The 16606-nt window shown below is 44.4% G+C and overlaps 2 protein-coding genes across 5 annotated transcripts in view; one reads left to right on the top strand and one right to left on the bottom strand.

The window, feature by feature from the left end:
• maml1 (mastermind-like transcriptional coactivator 1) overlaps positions 1-10830 on the top strand; it is a 33190-nt gene extending 22360 nt beyond the window's left edge. For all 4 annotated transcript variants that reach the window (XM_079667955.1, XM_079667956.1, XM_079667954.1 and 1 more), the window contains exons 6-7: positions 134-263; positions 5765-10830. In XM_079667955.1, coding sequence (XP_079524081.1) covers positions 134-263; positions 5765-6651 — 1017 coding nt within the window. In that variant the 3' untranslated portion in view covers positions 6652-10830. The remainder of the gene's footprint in view (positions 1-133; positions 264-5764) is intronic.
• LOC307032686 (uncharacterized protein) overlaps positions 1-16606 on the bottom strand; it is a 528358-nt gene that overhangs the window by 168619 nt on the left and 343133 nt on the right. The gene's annotated exons all lie outside the window — the stretch shown is intronic.

Here is a 16606-nt window from a genome sequence, read left to right as displayed (position 1 = left end):
TGTGTGTGTGTGTGTGTGTGTGTGTGTGTGTGTGTGTGTGTGTGTGTGTGTGTGTGTGTGTGTGTGTGTGTGTGTGTGTGTGTGTGTGTGTGTGTGTGTGTGTGTGTGTGTGTGTGTGTGTGTGTGTGTGCAGGAGAAGCAGCGTCAGCAGGACCAGCAGCTGCAGAGGCACCTGACCCGCCCCCCCCCTCAGTACCAGGACCAGCCCGGACCACCGACCAATCAGAACGCTTTCCCTCAGCCGCCAGGCAACCAGTTTACAGGTAACTCAAACGCTTCAGTTATTCTCAAGAAACCGGGGGATTTAACGGTTGCTCCATTTTAAAAATAAAAGTGAATAATTAATATTTAAATGTAAATAGAGAAGGAAAAGTAAACGTGTTTTTCATGCAAACATCGTCTCTCAGAAATAGAGATTTGCTGTTTTTAAATCACATTAAAGGAGATATCTTTTGGTTCTTGACTCACAATACAAGACAATTAGGCACTGACACTTAATTGACACTTAATTGAATATACTGCTGATTTAATTTCTGTGCTTTAGTGCAAGAACATTTCATTTTGAGGTCATATTGAAGCACAACACACTGCAGGTTCACTCTGAGTGGCACAGTAAGATCAAGTCTTATGTTACTGAATGAACGGTGGAGCCGTTTATCAGATCAGTTTCATGAGAAGAAAGCAGGTTGTTGTTTTTGCTCGCCGCCGATTTGAAAGTGAAATAACAAACGAGTTCAGTCTCGACACGGAGAGGCTTCAGAAGCACAGGATCGTTTACACGGCTGCAGAACAAATAACTAACAGACCACTGACATCAGACTGGAGTTCATTCATTGGGAAGTTAGTGTGTGCAGCAGCTTCAACATGCTTTGGTTCTTTAATACTTCACAAGTTAAGTGATAACTCCGTATTAGATTCTGTTGGTTTCTGTCAGAGTGTAAATAAACCAACCCACTGCTATAATCACACTCTACACCTTGTTCTGACTTATGGTATTGAAATTGAGCAACTATTAGTCGAACCGCATAATCCTGCTTTATCCGACCATTTCTTAGTAACTTTTGAAGTACTGTTACTAGACTACAAAGCATTAGCCAAAAGCTCCTGCAGCAGAAACCTATCTGTTAGTGCTATAGCCACATTTAAGGAAGAGATTCCACCAATACTTAACTCGATAGCATGTCTGCATGTAGTGCTGCGTACCGGTACGCCGAACCGGTACTGGACTTGTAAAAAGTTTCGGTTCAAGTCCGGTTAAAACCGGAACGTCGGGAACCGGTACTTACGTATATTCTCCTTTGTGTTCTAAACCGTCTAAAACCTTCCATAGATCGAGAAATTTGCGCTGAGAAAAGACGAAAAACATTGTTTTGGCTTCTGATATGGCGGCCATTACTGAACTCACGAAGTCTCGCAAAATATCGCAACTGCTCGCGAGATCTGTGTGACGTCAAGGGAAGCTGGCTTAGACATAGTGGACACTGACAGCGTGGGATGCTGGTTGCCATACATGGTAGTGTAGCTAAGCTAACTCCTTTGTATGTATGGTGATATAGTGTCTGCCGAAAGAGCAACACTTCACCCAGACAATGTCAATATGCTGTTGTTCTTGAACAAGAACACATAGACTTGTACTCTTGCATATTGAGTCTTGTATGTACATCACTATGTATGTAGTTGTGTTGTGTAGTTAGTAACACATGTAGAGTTCTAGAAAAGACATGGTGTAGACACAAGTTGGAAGGGGGCACAATAAACCTGACGAGTTTGAATTTGAGTTGATTATGAGTTTATTTTCAATTGATAATTAGCTCACAATAAGTTCACTTTAGTTACTCACACAACTTGACACAAGTCCGGACTTATAAGTCCGGAACTGAATCTGAACCTCTGGACTTGAGTCCGGACCTGAACCTGAATGTGAGTCCAGGTACACAGCACTATCTGCATGTAGGGGAGGAAACTTATACAAAATGTACACCACCCCAAATTGATCATGTTGTTGATAGTGCTACAGATGCGCTGCGAATAAAATTAGACTCTGTTGCTCCTTTGAAAAAGAAGAAAATAAAAAAAACATAGATTAGCTCCATGCAGGGTGTCCGCGGGGTCTTAAAAAGTATTACAAGTTGATAAATCAATTTAGCGAAAATTAAGGCTATTAAAAAGTATTAAACGGCATTTTCCAAGGTATTAAGAAGGTCCACAGCAACGACAACATGAAACACCCTTTAATTTACTGAAACGACATGTCGGGAAACCCCCCAAGGCGGCCCCATGCATAGGGCGCCGTAAAATGCTGCTTATTATTTTAAGTTTCGTTGCCTTGCTCCGCTCTGTGTGGTGGGGGGGGGGGAAATAAACGACTACGGTAACGGGTCCCAAGGTGGGTAGACCGGCATACGCAACGCTCTTGGGGTCCAACGGCTCCGTATGATCATTTTCTGATAACGATGAAAGAGCCCGCCTCCCTCTCCCCACGTCTCCTGCTGCTGCTGGGCTGTCAGAAGAGGGGGAGGAAAAGAGAGGCAGTCACCGTTTATTAAATATTCTTATATTATTATACAGAGAACAGAGTCGTTATCAATTTGTTTTAAAGCTCAATAAATAACAAAGAAGACCTCTGACCGGCACTTTCCTAATTTTGTACGGAAGATTTAAACTTTATCGGACATGTTGACCGGCGGAACATTTTTTTTACGGAAACTCTACCGCACGGTCCCCTCGTCCCTTGGAAGAGGCGGAGAGGTGGGTGTTTTTCATCTGCTGTGGACTACCGGAGAGATACAGCAGGAGAACACGCCGTCCACCGCGGAGAATAAACAGAAGGGCAACCATGGCAACCATGCTCCGGGGTCTTCTTCGCTGCTTTTGGTGTATTTTTGGCGGCAGCAGCGCCACTTACAGGCCTGACATATGTACTACAGCGTTTCCAGCATTTCCAGCGGTCTAGTGTGAACGGACACGTTAATGAATCGAATGCGTGTGAACGGAAGACTTTTTTGCGCTTGCGTATGCGTTTTACCGTATACGTCCTCGTGGGGCCGGGGTCTAAGCCAAACTATATTCGGTCACAGAGATCTGCTATTTTAAAGTAAAGTCAACACATATCGACCCTAATATAGTCTATATTAAGAACGAGAAAAGTCTTAACATTTATATCCTTTTTTGTAAACATATGACAAATGTGTGAGGGTGATGACGTCAGAGCATCGTCCTATGTGCCAGGGCTTAGCCCCGGACAGCCCCAGCCCAATTTAACCCCTGAGTATTTGAGAGGGAGCTCCTATATGGCATTACCCCGCTGAAGCTCACCAAAGTTTAACATATTTCATAGTTCAAAGTTTTGTCAATTGTTTTGTTTATTGGTCAAATACTGGTTTCTAATGGTTTCTGAGGAGTTTGACTGGAATGAAAGAGCACAGAGTACAGAAGCAACAAAGCAGCATACTGCATTAAACCTGACCTTCACAGAGAGGTTGAAGTTCATGTGGAGAGGAGGCTTCAGTAGTCTGTCTGCACTCTGTTTAGTTTTGCTATCTTACAATCAATATAGTCAATGTGAGGTAAAGTGTGTTGCCAAGGTAACCGGTTAGAACTCAAAGTTGCGATGAGGTCTTAAAATGTATGGAAAGGGTCTTCAAAAAGGTCTTAAAAGGTATTAAATTTGACTTCAGGATTCCTGCATATACCCTGTCCATGGCATAATGCCGAAACCCGCAAAATAAAGCAAAAGTCGAGACAACTTGAAAGGATATGGCGTTCCACTAAACTTGAAGAATCTGGTTTAATTTGGCATATTACTCTCAATGAATATAAGAAAGCACTGCGTAAAGCCAGAGCAGCCTACTACTCTTCATTAATCGATGAGAATAAGAATAATGCAAGATTTAAGACTTATTATTGTTTATGTATTATTTAGTATTTGGTTGTATGAGTTGTTTAAGTTGAGGAAGACTGGATATAAAATAAACACATGCCATATTAATGGGAATAAATAACTATAACTACAGCTTTAACATTTCCATTTGAAGCCATATTCAAAAAGTTGTTTAAGTTTCCACTCTGTCGTACTCGCCGCTGATTACACACACATGCGTTTTTATACAGGTACTAGGGCTGCACGATGTCTGTTTTGAAGCGACCCAACGGAAGTTTATTGTAAAATGCGGCCATATCTCGGGCTAGGAAGGTCGTATCAACGTGCTCCCGTCTCTAGCCCCCCCGCAGCCCGAGCTACGAGTGAAAGAAATAAACTTACATGAAACTTCCGTTGGGTTAAAGTCAAGCTTCAGTTTAAGACTCACCCTGTAACAGAAACATGTGATGGAGCATTACTAACCTGACTCAGACGGTTCACCAAACCATCTGAAGCTCCATGGGAAGCCATTTGGAAAGGGCAGGCACTTTCAAAGATACTTGGCAGGTGACTGGATCAACCTGTCTATCACCTGCCATCATGGGCCACTTCTGATTGGTTAACAATGTCAACATGTGGAGCACAGCACTTCTGATTGGTGTGGATGACCGACACACAAGAACAACAACAACAACAACAAAATGTAATAAAAAAATATATATAAAAAAAAAAAAGTAGAAAAAAAATTGCAGGCTTTGCGATTTGATATTTGCATCATTTCAAATCGATTAATCGTTCAGCCCTAACAGGTATACACTTTTTACATCATGCACATACACACACAGTTATATACACACATGCAGTTGAGAGGTCAGAGCGGAGGCAGCCAGTCTAGCCGGCGCTAGAGAGCAGTTGGGGGTTAGGTGCCTTGCTCAAGGGCACTTCGGCAGTGGCCCAGGAGGCGAACTGGCTCCTCCCCAGTACCAGTCCGCACCATGGATGTTTAATAAGAACTGGATACAGCGTGGGAGGCGGGGTCTCGTTCTTTCCTATGAGAGCTGCTCATTGGCGCATGAAGACAAAATGGCCCAACTTTTGAGAGAGCGAAACGTCCCAGATTACCCAGCATGCCTGGCTGTCAGAGCAGAAATACCCGTATGTGCGCTCATAGAGCATGCGCAGTTGAGTTGCCCCTTAAGCCCCGCCCCCGAGCTCCCACTCTCAGATGCGCGTTCATAATGCAGAGGAAAATAACTCTCAGAATAACGTTATTAGCACATTTTACAGTCAAAACCGAATGTTTTTAATAAGGGCTATACAAGTGTTCATACTGGGTAGTTTATTTAGTTTAAAAAAAAATATCCAACGATTTACAGACGTCTCTTTCCGAATGTAAGTCAATGGGAAAAAGTGTTTCTGGGTCCAGTGACGTCACGGACTGATATGGAAGTTGTAGTACCGCTGTTTAGAAGAATATTTTCCTCAGTCCGGCGCACTTCCTGGGGGCTTGGTCCCCACAATCCGTAATTTTTGGTCTGATCGGTCCAAAGTCCAATCCCCTACAGACTGAACCACTGCCGCCCTTGAGGGGGATCGGAGTGTTTTAATCGTTTATTAACATTCAATAGTATACAAAAAACATGGGGCATCAAAATAATGGAAACAAATAACAATAAACTACAGCTTTCACATTTCAAATTGAAGCCAAAATTGTTATTCATTAATTATTTATAGTTATTATCATTAATAAATACATCAGAATCAGTTTTTACACGTTGACACGTACGAGGAATTTGACTTGATGTCGTGGTGCGTACATAAAAGTAAAACAAACATTTAAAAACACAGATAGAGAACTATTTATTATACATCCTAAACATTAAAACTTCTTCTTTCCTCTCACAGCTTCCTCTCAGCCAATGGGCAGCGTCGGCTCCATGGGAGGCCCCGCCCCCTCCCAGCGCATGTTCCCCCAGAACCAAGGCATTCTGGGTATGAACCTCGGGGGGGGGTCATCAGGAGGAGTAGCTCCGCCTCCAACAGGAAGTGACATCAGCCTGACTTCTTGCGGCGGGGACGTCCTCTACAACAACAACAGCATGCAGCAGCCTGTTGCCATGACGAGGCAGCCGCTGAGCGCCATGGCAACCGCCACTTATCGCCACTCCCTATTGGCTCAGCAGCATCTGAAGGGGCCGCCGAACGCCTCCATGTTGAAACAGCAGCAGCAGATTAACGCTCGCATGCCTGGAAACATGCAGAGCGTCGCCTGGCAACAACAGCAGCTGGCAAATCAGACGCCTCCCTTTAGCTCCGCCTCCAACGCCTTCCACCTGCAGCAGCAACGTCTCTCCAAGATGGCCCCCGGCGGCGCTGCTAGTTTCGGTTCGATCCCGGGGGGGCGGCCCATGGGGGGTCTGAACATGATGCAGAACAACATGGCCGCCGCGCAACAACGTGCAGCGCCAAACCCTCAGATGTCCAATCAGCCTCAGCAACAGCCTCAGCAACAGCAACAAACAGCCAATCAGAGCACAGCAGGGCTTCCTGACCTCGCTGCGTTCGGACAGGTGGTTGCCGGCAGCGGTGGTCGCCCCGGGTTACAGTGTAACCAGGGTTACCAGGTGAGCAGGACCGCGGCGCAGCAGCAGCAGCAGCAGGTGGCGTTCGGGTACAACGTGGCGTCAGGAAGCTTTGCCGGAGAGAGCGAGCTGGTGGACTCGCTGCTGAAGGGACACAACGCTCAGGAGTGGATGAACGACCTGGACGAGCTGCTGGCTGGGCACCATTAGCATCTGATGCTACACTGTTAGCTCCTGATGCTACTTCGTTAGCTCCTGAAGCTATACCTTAAACACATGCTGAAGGGACACAACGCTCAGGAGTGGAAGAACGACCTGGACTCGCTGCTGAAGGGACACCATTAGCTGCTGATGCTACACCTGATGCTACACTGTTAGCTCCTGATGCTACACCTGATGCTACACCTGCTGCTACACCGTTAGCTCCTGATGCTACACCTGCTCCTGAAACACCTGCAACCTGCTGAGCTGCACCACCGACACATCCTCTGATCAGGCAGGAGGTCGGAGCGTTAGCATTAGCCAGCGTTAGCAGTAGCCAGCGAGCTAACGGAGTGACAAGTCTCGTCTCACTGATTAGCCGTTGCTCGCCGGACACCATTAGCACCTGGAACACCTGCTGAAGGGACACAACGCTCAGGATGCTACACCATTAGCATCTGATGCACCTGAAACACTTCCTGCTGCACCCGATCTGATCCTCTGATCAGGCAGGAGGTCGGCGCGTTAGCATTAGCGTTAGCATTAGCGTTAGCATTAGTGTTAGCATTAGCCAGCGAGCTAACGGAGCAACCGTCATGAAGGTTGTTGTGAAATATATCTCTGAGGTATTTGAGCTGCAGCGTCCATTGCAATGCGATGAAGAAATGTGCTGAGACGAGTCACTACGGGGTTTAAAATGCAGCAGATGCTAACAGAGGCTAACAGATGCTAACAGATTAAACCAGGCTCCACGCAGACAGCTGGTTAATGATGAGCTGCTCTGTGCAGAGTTACTCACCAGGTAGAACAACACTTTCCCATCAGTATCCTGTCTTCTGATGAGTGACAGATTGAGGTGAAGTTTATCTAAAAAACACCTCTGTTTAAAAGTGTACAGGTTTAACTAGGTCACAATGTTGAGTCCTAACAAAGGAGAATAATGTAAAATATAATTTAAAAGTCATGATGTATTTGATTTCTTGACATTGGAATCAATCAAGTAATAGATTTAAATTATGTTTTTTAAACAACATAATGTCCCAAAACAGCAACACATGTTCGAAAGAGAACCACGCATATTATATTTGTAAATAAGGTGTATTTCTACCTGGTGTGCGACTCTGAAGGAGCGGCAGACTGAAGTGTGTGTGTGTGTGTGTGTGTGTGTGTGTGTGTGTGTGTGTGTGTGTGTGTGTGTGTGTGTGTGTGTGTGTGTGTGTGTGTGTGTGTGTGTGTGTGTGTGTGTGTGTGTGTGTGTGTGTGTGTGTGTGTGTGTGTGTGTGTGTGTGTGTGTGTGTGTGTGTGTGTGTGTGTGTGTGTGTGTGTGTGTGTGTGTGTGTGTGTGTGTGTGTGTGTGTGTGTGTGTGAGAATGACACACTGCAGTGTTTATAGGAGACTGAACGAAGGAATAAAAACTACTGAAGCTGATTCAGTAAACCACTGTAAACCCCCCCCCCCCCCCCCCACCCACACAGTTTCAAATCCATAGACTTTTCAGCGGAGATGAAACGGGACTTAAAAAAGTCCTCTTAAAGGGACAGGACGCTGTTTTTGCACGTTTTACACTAAACATAATAATAATCGGCAACTATTTTTGAAATATGCTCCACCAGAAACGGTTAAACAATCCAATATTTCTCAATGGAAGTTTCTAGAATAATAAAATATCCTTTTTTCCATCATATTCAATAGCAAAAAATGTGTATTCCAGCTTTTTGGGGGGAAAAATAAGACTCTTAAAGACGTCTATTTGGGCATTTTTTACTCCAAATCATAAATACTCGTATCTCCGCGATTCCAGAAACATCACGCTGTTATTTTGGTGTGTGTGTGTGTGTGTGTGTGTGTGTGTGTGTGTGTGTGTGTGTGTGTGTGTGTGTGTGTGTGTGTGTGTGTGTGTGTGTGTGTGTGTGTGTGTGTGTGTGTGTGTGTGTGTGTGTGTGTGTGTGTGTGTGTGTGTGTGTGTGTGTGTGTGTGTGTGTGTGTGTGTGTGTGTGTGTGTGTGTGTGTGTGTGTGTGTGTGTGTGTGTGTGTGTGTGTGTGTGTGTGTGTGACACCACGCCTCAGTGTTTGTATAACTGAGGGATTATTAATTTAACCACAGCACGTTACTGAGATGGATTTATAGCAGGCGCTCGGTGGAGAACATTTTCATACTGTAGGGAAATATCTGCACACACACTGCTATTTTAATACAAACAATGCAGCGTGTGTGTGTGTAGGGAAATGACCTGCACTCATGTAAAATTTCGGTTTCGAGCATTTCTTTTCACGCTCCAGAAGCTTTCTCTCCGTCGACCTCACAGCGATGTTAACGCTTATATTTCTATTTAAAATAATAGCACAGAGGTTTGAAGTTCAGATAAACCAGAAGGAGGTTTCTTATTAATCAGATACTCATATTTCCACTCGTGGTAAAACGTGCAAAAAGCAGAAAAAAAATTCATTTTTTTATGTAGAAAGTCCCGAGAGGCCGAGGAGGGTCTTTTGTGTTCTGAGTCTGATTCAAATTGATTTCTGTGTTTATGATTTATTCAGAATAGCTGGGGAAAGCTTTGGGGATGAAGGTTAGGAGATTCCTCCTCGGGGTCATGTGTGTGTATCGTGTTTGTAGTTGTGGTTAAATTAAAACTACAAATGCAGACATGACGAATTATCCTGACACACACACACACACACACACACACACACAAAAACACACACACAGTCAGAAAAACACAAATGCTGCAGAACTTTTTTAAATCTTATTTTGAAGGATTTATAACATTTTCAAATGACTGACGCTAAACTGCAAAAACGTACAAAACATCCCAGTTTTTAGGTCATGAACTCAGAAGACAAGTTCCATCCGACTCAGATCAACCTCAACAAGCATCCTCTCTTCTCGTCCTCTCGCTAAGAAAATACTGTCTGAGGCGCTGAGCATCAGACGCATTTTGAAGTTGACTTCCTCTCGTTAAGAGACTGAAGTGTCCCTCGCCGCTTAAAGGCTGACGTTATGATCCGATGAAGCATTAAACAAACTCCCAACATTTCAAAGCTCTGACGACACTTTCCAGACTCCACATCCTTCGCAGGCCGGATAAGACGATCAATGATCAGTTCATTGAGTCTTAAAGCGCTGCCTCGGTCTTTTCTTCATCAAGGTTTTGGTTCAGGACGTGTTTCTGCCTGGGAGTCTGAATCCAGGGAGGAACGTCCCACAGAAGCAAACGTTGAGTGAATTAATTGATCATTAATGCTCGTTACGGTGAATTATTAATCGTATGTGATGATGAAAAATGAATTCTTGTAATGAAAATGTTCCTTTAGTACGACAGCATATTAAAGCTATTAGAATATATAATTACAGATCGGGAGGATGGGGGAAATTTCCACAAAGATAAATCAATTCAGAGATTAAAGTTTTACATTTCTGTTCCAAACATATGAGGAAAAAAGCAAACATTCATTTAAAGAAAATCAGATTTACGCAAAAAAAAAGTGAATATTTTCATAAATTTGCGATAAAAAGATTTGTAAATTCTGAGAATTAAGTCATAGATTTACCGAAAGAAACGCAGAGTATTGGTACATTTACAATTTGAATCTTGTGTTTTTTCTTTGATATCCCTCCCTCCTACGATAGCGCTAACACGCTGTTGTGCTAGCATCACAAACGTTTGAACGTAGCATTTATGTTTCCAAAATTGAAAATATCGTCCTGTTTCCTGAATAATTCACAGACGTTAAAGTGTTAAACCTGTCGGATCGGACTGCAACGAAGAGTTTAACGTTGAATATGTCCGCAGTGTAGAGTTGAGTCCTTACAGTTCTCATTATATACGTTTAGTTGGACCTCTGCTCCGTGTTCATCGTATGATTCTTCGTGCGTGGTCCGATCTTTCCCGTCTCCCTGCTGTACTGTTTTCCTTCACAGAAGTTTGTCGTGTATTTTATTTTAACGTTATTATCGATATCTTGGGGCTGGTGTCACGTTTCCGATCTCCTGCCGAACTCTTGTTCTGGGTTGAACTGTGTAAATATAAATATATTTTTTGTATGTAAGCCTTTCCTAATGATCTGGAGAAGATAGATGTTATTTTTATATATTATTGCAGCGGATTTTTTGTAAGTATTTTATACTTTTGATAATATGGTTCTCTGTAAAACAAGAGTATTATGTAAATATAGTTCTTTAGAAACAGCTTCCTGGTCCGTGTCTTTTCTTCTGTTTCATCTGTAATTATTTGTGTGTGTTTGACTATCCTTGACTGTGTACGTTTGTGTTTGTCTGAGTGTGTATTTGTTTGACTGCGTGTGATTATAAGGTAAGAGGTAATTTATTGATCTTAAATTGGGAAATGTTTGCGTTGCAGCTGCATGAAAACATCAAAACGAGGCTTTGCACACAAGTAGAAACTAAAGAGTAGAAATAAACAATACTAGAATTTAAACATCTCAAAATAGAATTAAAGCAGCATTAAAACGTAGAACCCTGGCGACCCTTCACTTTCTGTTTTCTGTCTAATTTCATACATGACAATACTTACACTATTTATTTAACTCAGTTACAGTAACAATATGTTTTACCGCTTATTTAAGTCTTCTCAATTTCCCAAACAAATGTTTCTCCCGTTATTTTGGTCAGATTTGTAATTAATGGAAATATTTATAAGTTTCCATATTCAAAAAAAATTCAGAGAAAAGGCACCTTTCCTCCTTTTAACCCACCTTGGTTAATTAAGGTTATGATCAGGATCAGGATAGTTTTTTTTTTAATTACCTGTGGGGGAAACTTCTGAAGCAATTGGAGTCAGGACTCAGAGAGACACGAGGAGAGCTGGAGCTCTGATGGAGTCAGGACTCAGAGACACGAGGAGAGCTGGAGCTCTGATGGAGTCAGGACTCAGAGAGACACGAGGAGAGCTGGAGCTCTGATGGAGTCAGGACTCAGAGACACGAGGAGAGCTGGAGCTCTGATGGAGTCAGGACTCAGAGAGACACGAGGAGAGCTGGAGCTCTGATGGAGTCAGGACTCAGAGAGACACGAGGAGAGCTGGAGCTCTGATGGAGTCAGGACTCAGAGAGACACGAGGAGAGCTGGAGCTCTGATGGAGTCAGGACTCAGAGAGACACGAGGAGAGCTGGAGCTCTGATGGAGTCAGGACTCAGAGAGACACGAGGAGAGCTGGAGCTCTGATGGAGTCAGGACTCAGAGACACACGAGGAGAGCTGGAGCTCTGATGGAGTCAGGACTCAGAGAGACACGAGGAGAGCTGGAGCTCTGATGGAGTCAGGACTCAGAGAGACACGAGGAGAGCTGGAGCTCTGATGGAGTCAGGACTCAGAGACACAAGGAGAGCAGGAGCTCTGATGGAGTCAGGACTCAGAGACACACGAGGAGAGCTGGAGCTCTGATGGAGTCAGGACTCAGAGACACGAGGAGAGCTGGAGCTCTGATGGAGTCAGGACTCAGAGAGACACGAGGAGAGCTGGAGCTCTGATGGAGTCAGGACTCAGAGAGACACGAGGAGAGCTGGAGCTCTGATGGAGTCAGGACTCAGAGAGACACGAGGAGAGCAGGAGCTCTGATGGAGTCAGGACTCAGAGAGACACGAGGAGAGCTGGAGCTCTGATGGAGTCAGGACTCAGAGAGACACGAGGAGAGCTGGAGCTCTGATGGAGTCAGGACTCAGAGAGACACGAGGAGAGCAGGAGCTCTGATGGAGTCAGGACTCAGAGAGACACGAGGAGAGCTGGAGCTCTGATGGAGTCAGGACTCAGAGAGACACGAGGAGAGCTGGAGCTCTGATGGAGTCAGGACTCAGAGAGACACGAGGAGAGCTGGAGCTCTGATGGAGTCAGGACTCAGAGACACGAGGAGAGCTGGAGCTCTGATGGAGTCAGGACTCAGAGAGACACGAGGAGAGTTGGAGCTTTGGTCACAAGGTCAAAAGGTCACAAGCAAGAAACAGGACTTGTTTCTGTAAAAGAAACCTAGCCTAACCCTCAGCTTTTTAAGCAGATTAATGACCTGAAGTTTAAAAGTAAGACAATCATCAAGCCAGATACCAAGGTATTTGTAACAGGTAACCACTTCAAGTACTTGTCCTTGCGTAGTTACAATATCTAAAACAGTCTCCGGTGTCTTTTTAGCTTTAGAAAAGAGCATTACCTTGGTTTTATCAACATTTAAAAGAAGCTTTAGTTCAGAGAGCTGAGTCTGAATAATGTTAAAAACAGCCTGTAATTTAACACCAGCCTCCTGAATGGAGGGACCTGCACAGTACATCACGGTATCGTCCGCATAGAAATGTAAAGTAGCTTCATCCACGTTTTCACCTAAGCTGTTGATATATATGGAGAATAAAAGTGGACCTAAAACAGAACCTTGAGGAACACCATTAGCAATGTTTAACCACTCAGAAGACAGCCCATCAAAGTGAACACATTGGGACCTTTCAGAGAGGTAGTTCACAAACCACCCCACTGCATGGCTGGATATGCCAATACTGAGTAGCCTCTGCTTTAAGATGCGATGATCCACGGTGTCAAACGCTTTGGACAGGTCAATAAACAGAGCTGCACAACTCTGTTTATTATCTAGCATACTCGTAATGTCATTCACCCCTTTCATTGTGGCAGTGATGGTGCTATGTTGCTTTCTGAAGCCTGACTGATGTTTAGACAGGATATCATTTATACATAAAAACACCTTTACTTGTTCACTCACAAGTCGTTCGAGCACCTTCGCCAGAACTGACAATTTAGAGATCGGCCTATAGTTATTTAAAATAGTTGCCTCCCCTCCTTTCAGTAAAGGCAGGACATAAGCAGACTTCCATACTTTAGGAATTGTATTTGTGCTGAGGGAGAGGTTAAAAAGAGAAGTAAGAGGTGGAGCAATAAAATCTGCAGCTATCTTTAAAAAGAAAGGTTCTACGTTGTCCGGGCCAGCCGGTTTCCCAGGATCTAACTTGGATAAAGCTTCATGGACAATACCAACAGTTAAAGGAGTAAAACTGAAAGGGTTTTCCAGACCACATTGTTCAGAGTCAAGGACTGGAGCGTTCACAGAAGCAGAGTTAGTGACAGAATCAAACAGAGAAACACAGGACACAAAATGCTTATTAAAGCAATTTAGCATAGTAGCCCTGTTTGATATAGAGCCAGATGCTGTGGTGAGGCACGGAGGTAGCTCATTTAGGATATCACTAGTGGAAATCTATTTTATGTCTTTCCAAAATGTCCTAGGATTATTCTGGTTTTCTGTGGTAACTGACAAATAGTACTTCGACTTAGCACTTTTGACATGTGAAGTGAAGCTATTCCTTAGCTGCCTAAAACGCAGCCATTCTACCTCTGAGCCTGATTTCCTAGCCTTTGCCCAGGCCTTGTTTCTCTCATGAAGGAGACTGGACAGTTCAGCAGAAAACCAGGGATTGTTTCGCCCCTTTACTCTAAATGTATGCAGGGGTGCATGTTTATCTATGATCTCCATAAAACCAAGATATAAATAAGACCATGCAGTTTCTACATCAGCACACAGATCCATTTTACCCCAATCAAACCCAAACAGATCATGTAAAAAACCCTGCTCCACAAAATGTTTTTTATCTCTCTTAATAATAATATGAGGTTTAACCTTTTGGACCTTAGTGTCTCTAATTGTGGCTCCAGCACAGAGATCACTCAGATCATTCACAAATACTCCCACAGATGAGTATTTATAGGGAACATTAGTTAGAATGAGATCAATTAGGGAGGATTTATCAGGGGACTTAATGTTAGGGCGAGTAGGACTGTCTATAATCTGAGTAACATTCAGAGAGACACAAAGGTTTTTAAAATCCTCTGACACTGCAGTTAACCAGTCCCAGTTCAAATCTCCAAGTAGAACTATTTCCTTGTAGGAAAGTTGCGATAAAAGTTTTGCTAGCGAAGACAAGGAGTCTTTGACATCTGAGGGGGGTCTGTAACAGCCCACGACCATGACCTGTTGCCCCTTTGCCACTTCTATATTTAACGCTACAAATTCAAATTGCTTACTGATAGATTTGGAAACTTATGTGGTTACACTGAACCTATTCTTAACATAAATGGCAACGCCACCACCTTTATTAGTCCGGTCGGTACGATACACATTATAACCATTTAAGGCGATGTCAGAGGCCAACATAGATTCATCTAGCCATGTTTCTGATAAAACAATGAGGTCAGCATCAGTCGAGCTCGCCCAGATGCGGACAAAGTCTAGTTTACCTAACAGACTGCGCACATTCAAGTGGATGAGACCCAACCCAGACCTAGCTTTAAAATCAGCAGGAGTAGAGATCTGACTACTGCTACTGGGCGGACCAGGGTTAGGTTGTACATTTCCTGACAGTAATAGCAACAAAAAAACCAGGCATCTCTTCCTCTTAATCGACACACATACACCGTCATCTACTCTAGAAACACCAGAAAAGTCTGCGAGAGTGATTAGAGCTCAAGAAGCAGTCCTGAAGAACCATCATCGCAGGAAAACAAAAAAGACAAACATATTTTGTGGAGCAGATCGTCTGTGACAAGGCAACCGGTAATTGTTTGTGCAACACATCCGAACCTCTGCAGGGGATGCCCACTGCGGGTGGCAGACCAGACCTGAGTCCAGTAGACTCCTCAGAATGACTAGAGATCTTCTCATAGTCCAAAACAGTTAACAGGCCCGGCAGAATCCCGATATGGGCCATTTTCCCAGCACACAGTATCCACGATGTTCCTGGAGCAAATCAGCACAGCAGCAAAGGACAGGCGAAAGCAGCAGCGTGGAAGCGCTCCGGTCCCTCCGTGGTATCCCCGGGGTGAAAGCAGGCCTCTTAACAGCAGAACCAGGACAGGTGGAAAGCAGGCCCCAGCCGTGGTAAAATCCTCCTCCGCACAGCAGCACACGCCCGGTGGAAGCAGGCCAAGCCCGAAGCGTGGATCCACTCCGTCTCTCCGCGACGACTCCGGGGTAAAAACCTCTCCAGCACAGCCGTACTCGACAGGTCGGAGCAGGCCTCCGCAGATCGCAGGCAAACTAAAACTACTACTTGTATAAGCAGGATGGCTAAATGTTTGTAAGCAGGAGAGCTAGATGCTAACAGATGCCAGATGCTAACAGGTAGTGGGAGCCTGTAGAAATTGCGACGGCCTCACGCGAGGCATAATGAGACTTTTATAATAATAAAATAATTGATCTAATAATCAACATTTTTCAATAGATAGACTGAGGACTGAGGACACTGCATCACATTTGTTGTCGCTTATGGCTCGAGGTCATCTACACCCCGAGAAGGATGTGTTCCAGAGGCCTGTACTACGAAGCCGGATTTTCGTTTAGCCAACTAACTTCACGGAAAACTGGGTTTCCGGTCCTACGACGTTGGTTCTCTTCTTAGCGGGCTAGATCTCCATGGTAACTTATGCTGAACGGCTAACCTGAGGCCTGTACTACGAAGTCAGTTCAACCTAACCTGGATATGTTTGAGTTACCCGGTTGACCTAATCCAAAACAAACACGCTCTCGCTAAGCGGTCCTACGACGCGGGTTATCAACTCCTTAACTCAAGCCAGCTTTGCCCTATCTAGTTAGGTGCACGTTCACATGAAAGGGGTGGTATTTCGAGCATTCGACCAATCACAAACATGGAGAAGCGTATTGACAGCGCAGCGTCATACTTCCTGAATGAACACGTGTGCTTTTTCGTCCTGCATTTATTGTGCCCCCCTCAGAAAATAACTGGCCCGAGCCTGGCCCCCCCAGTCAAATTGGTCTAGAACCGCCACTGTGAAGGAGACAGCAGAGGACAGACAGAGACTTGGAGAGACTGAAGGAGACAGCAGAGGACAGACTGAGACTTGGAGAGACTGAAGGAGACAGCAGAGGACAGACTGAGATTGGGAGAGACTGAAGGAGACAGCAGAGGACAGACTGAGACTGGGAGAGACTGAAGGAGA

This window comes from Notothenia rossii, assembly GCF_949606895.1.
Source record: "Notothenia rossii genome assembly, chromosome: 3".
NCBI classification, from domain to species: domain Eukaryota; kingdom Metazoa; phylum Chordata; class Actinopteri; order Perciformes; family Nototheniidae; genus Notothenia; species Notothenia rossii.
This window is presented reverse-complemented; position numbering and strand designations above follow the sequence as displayed.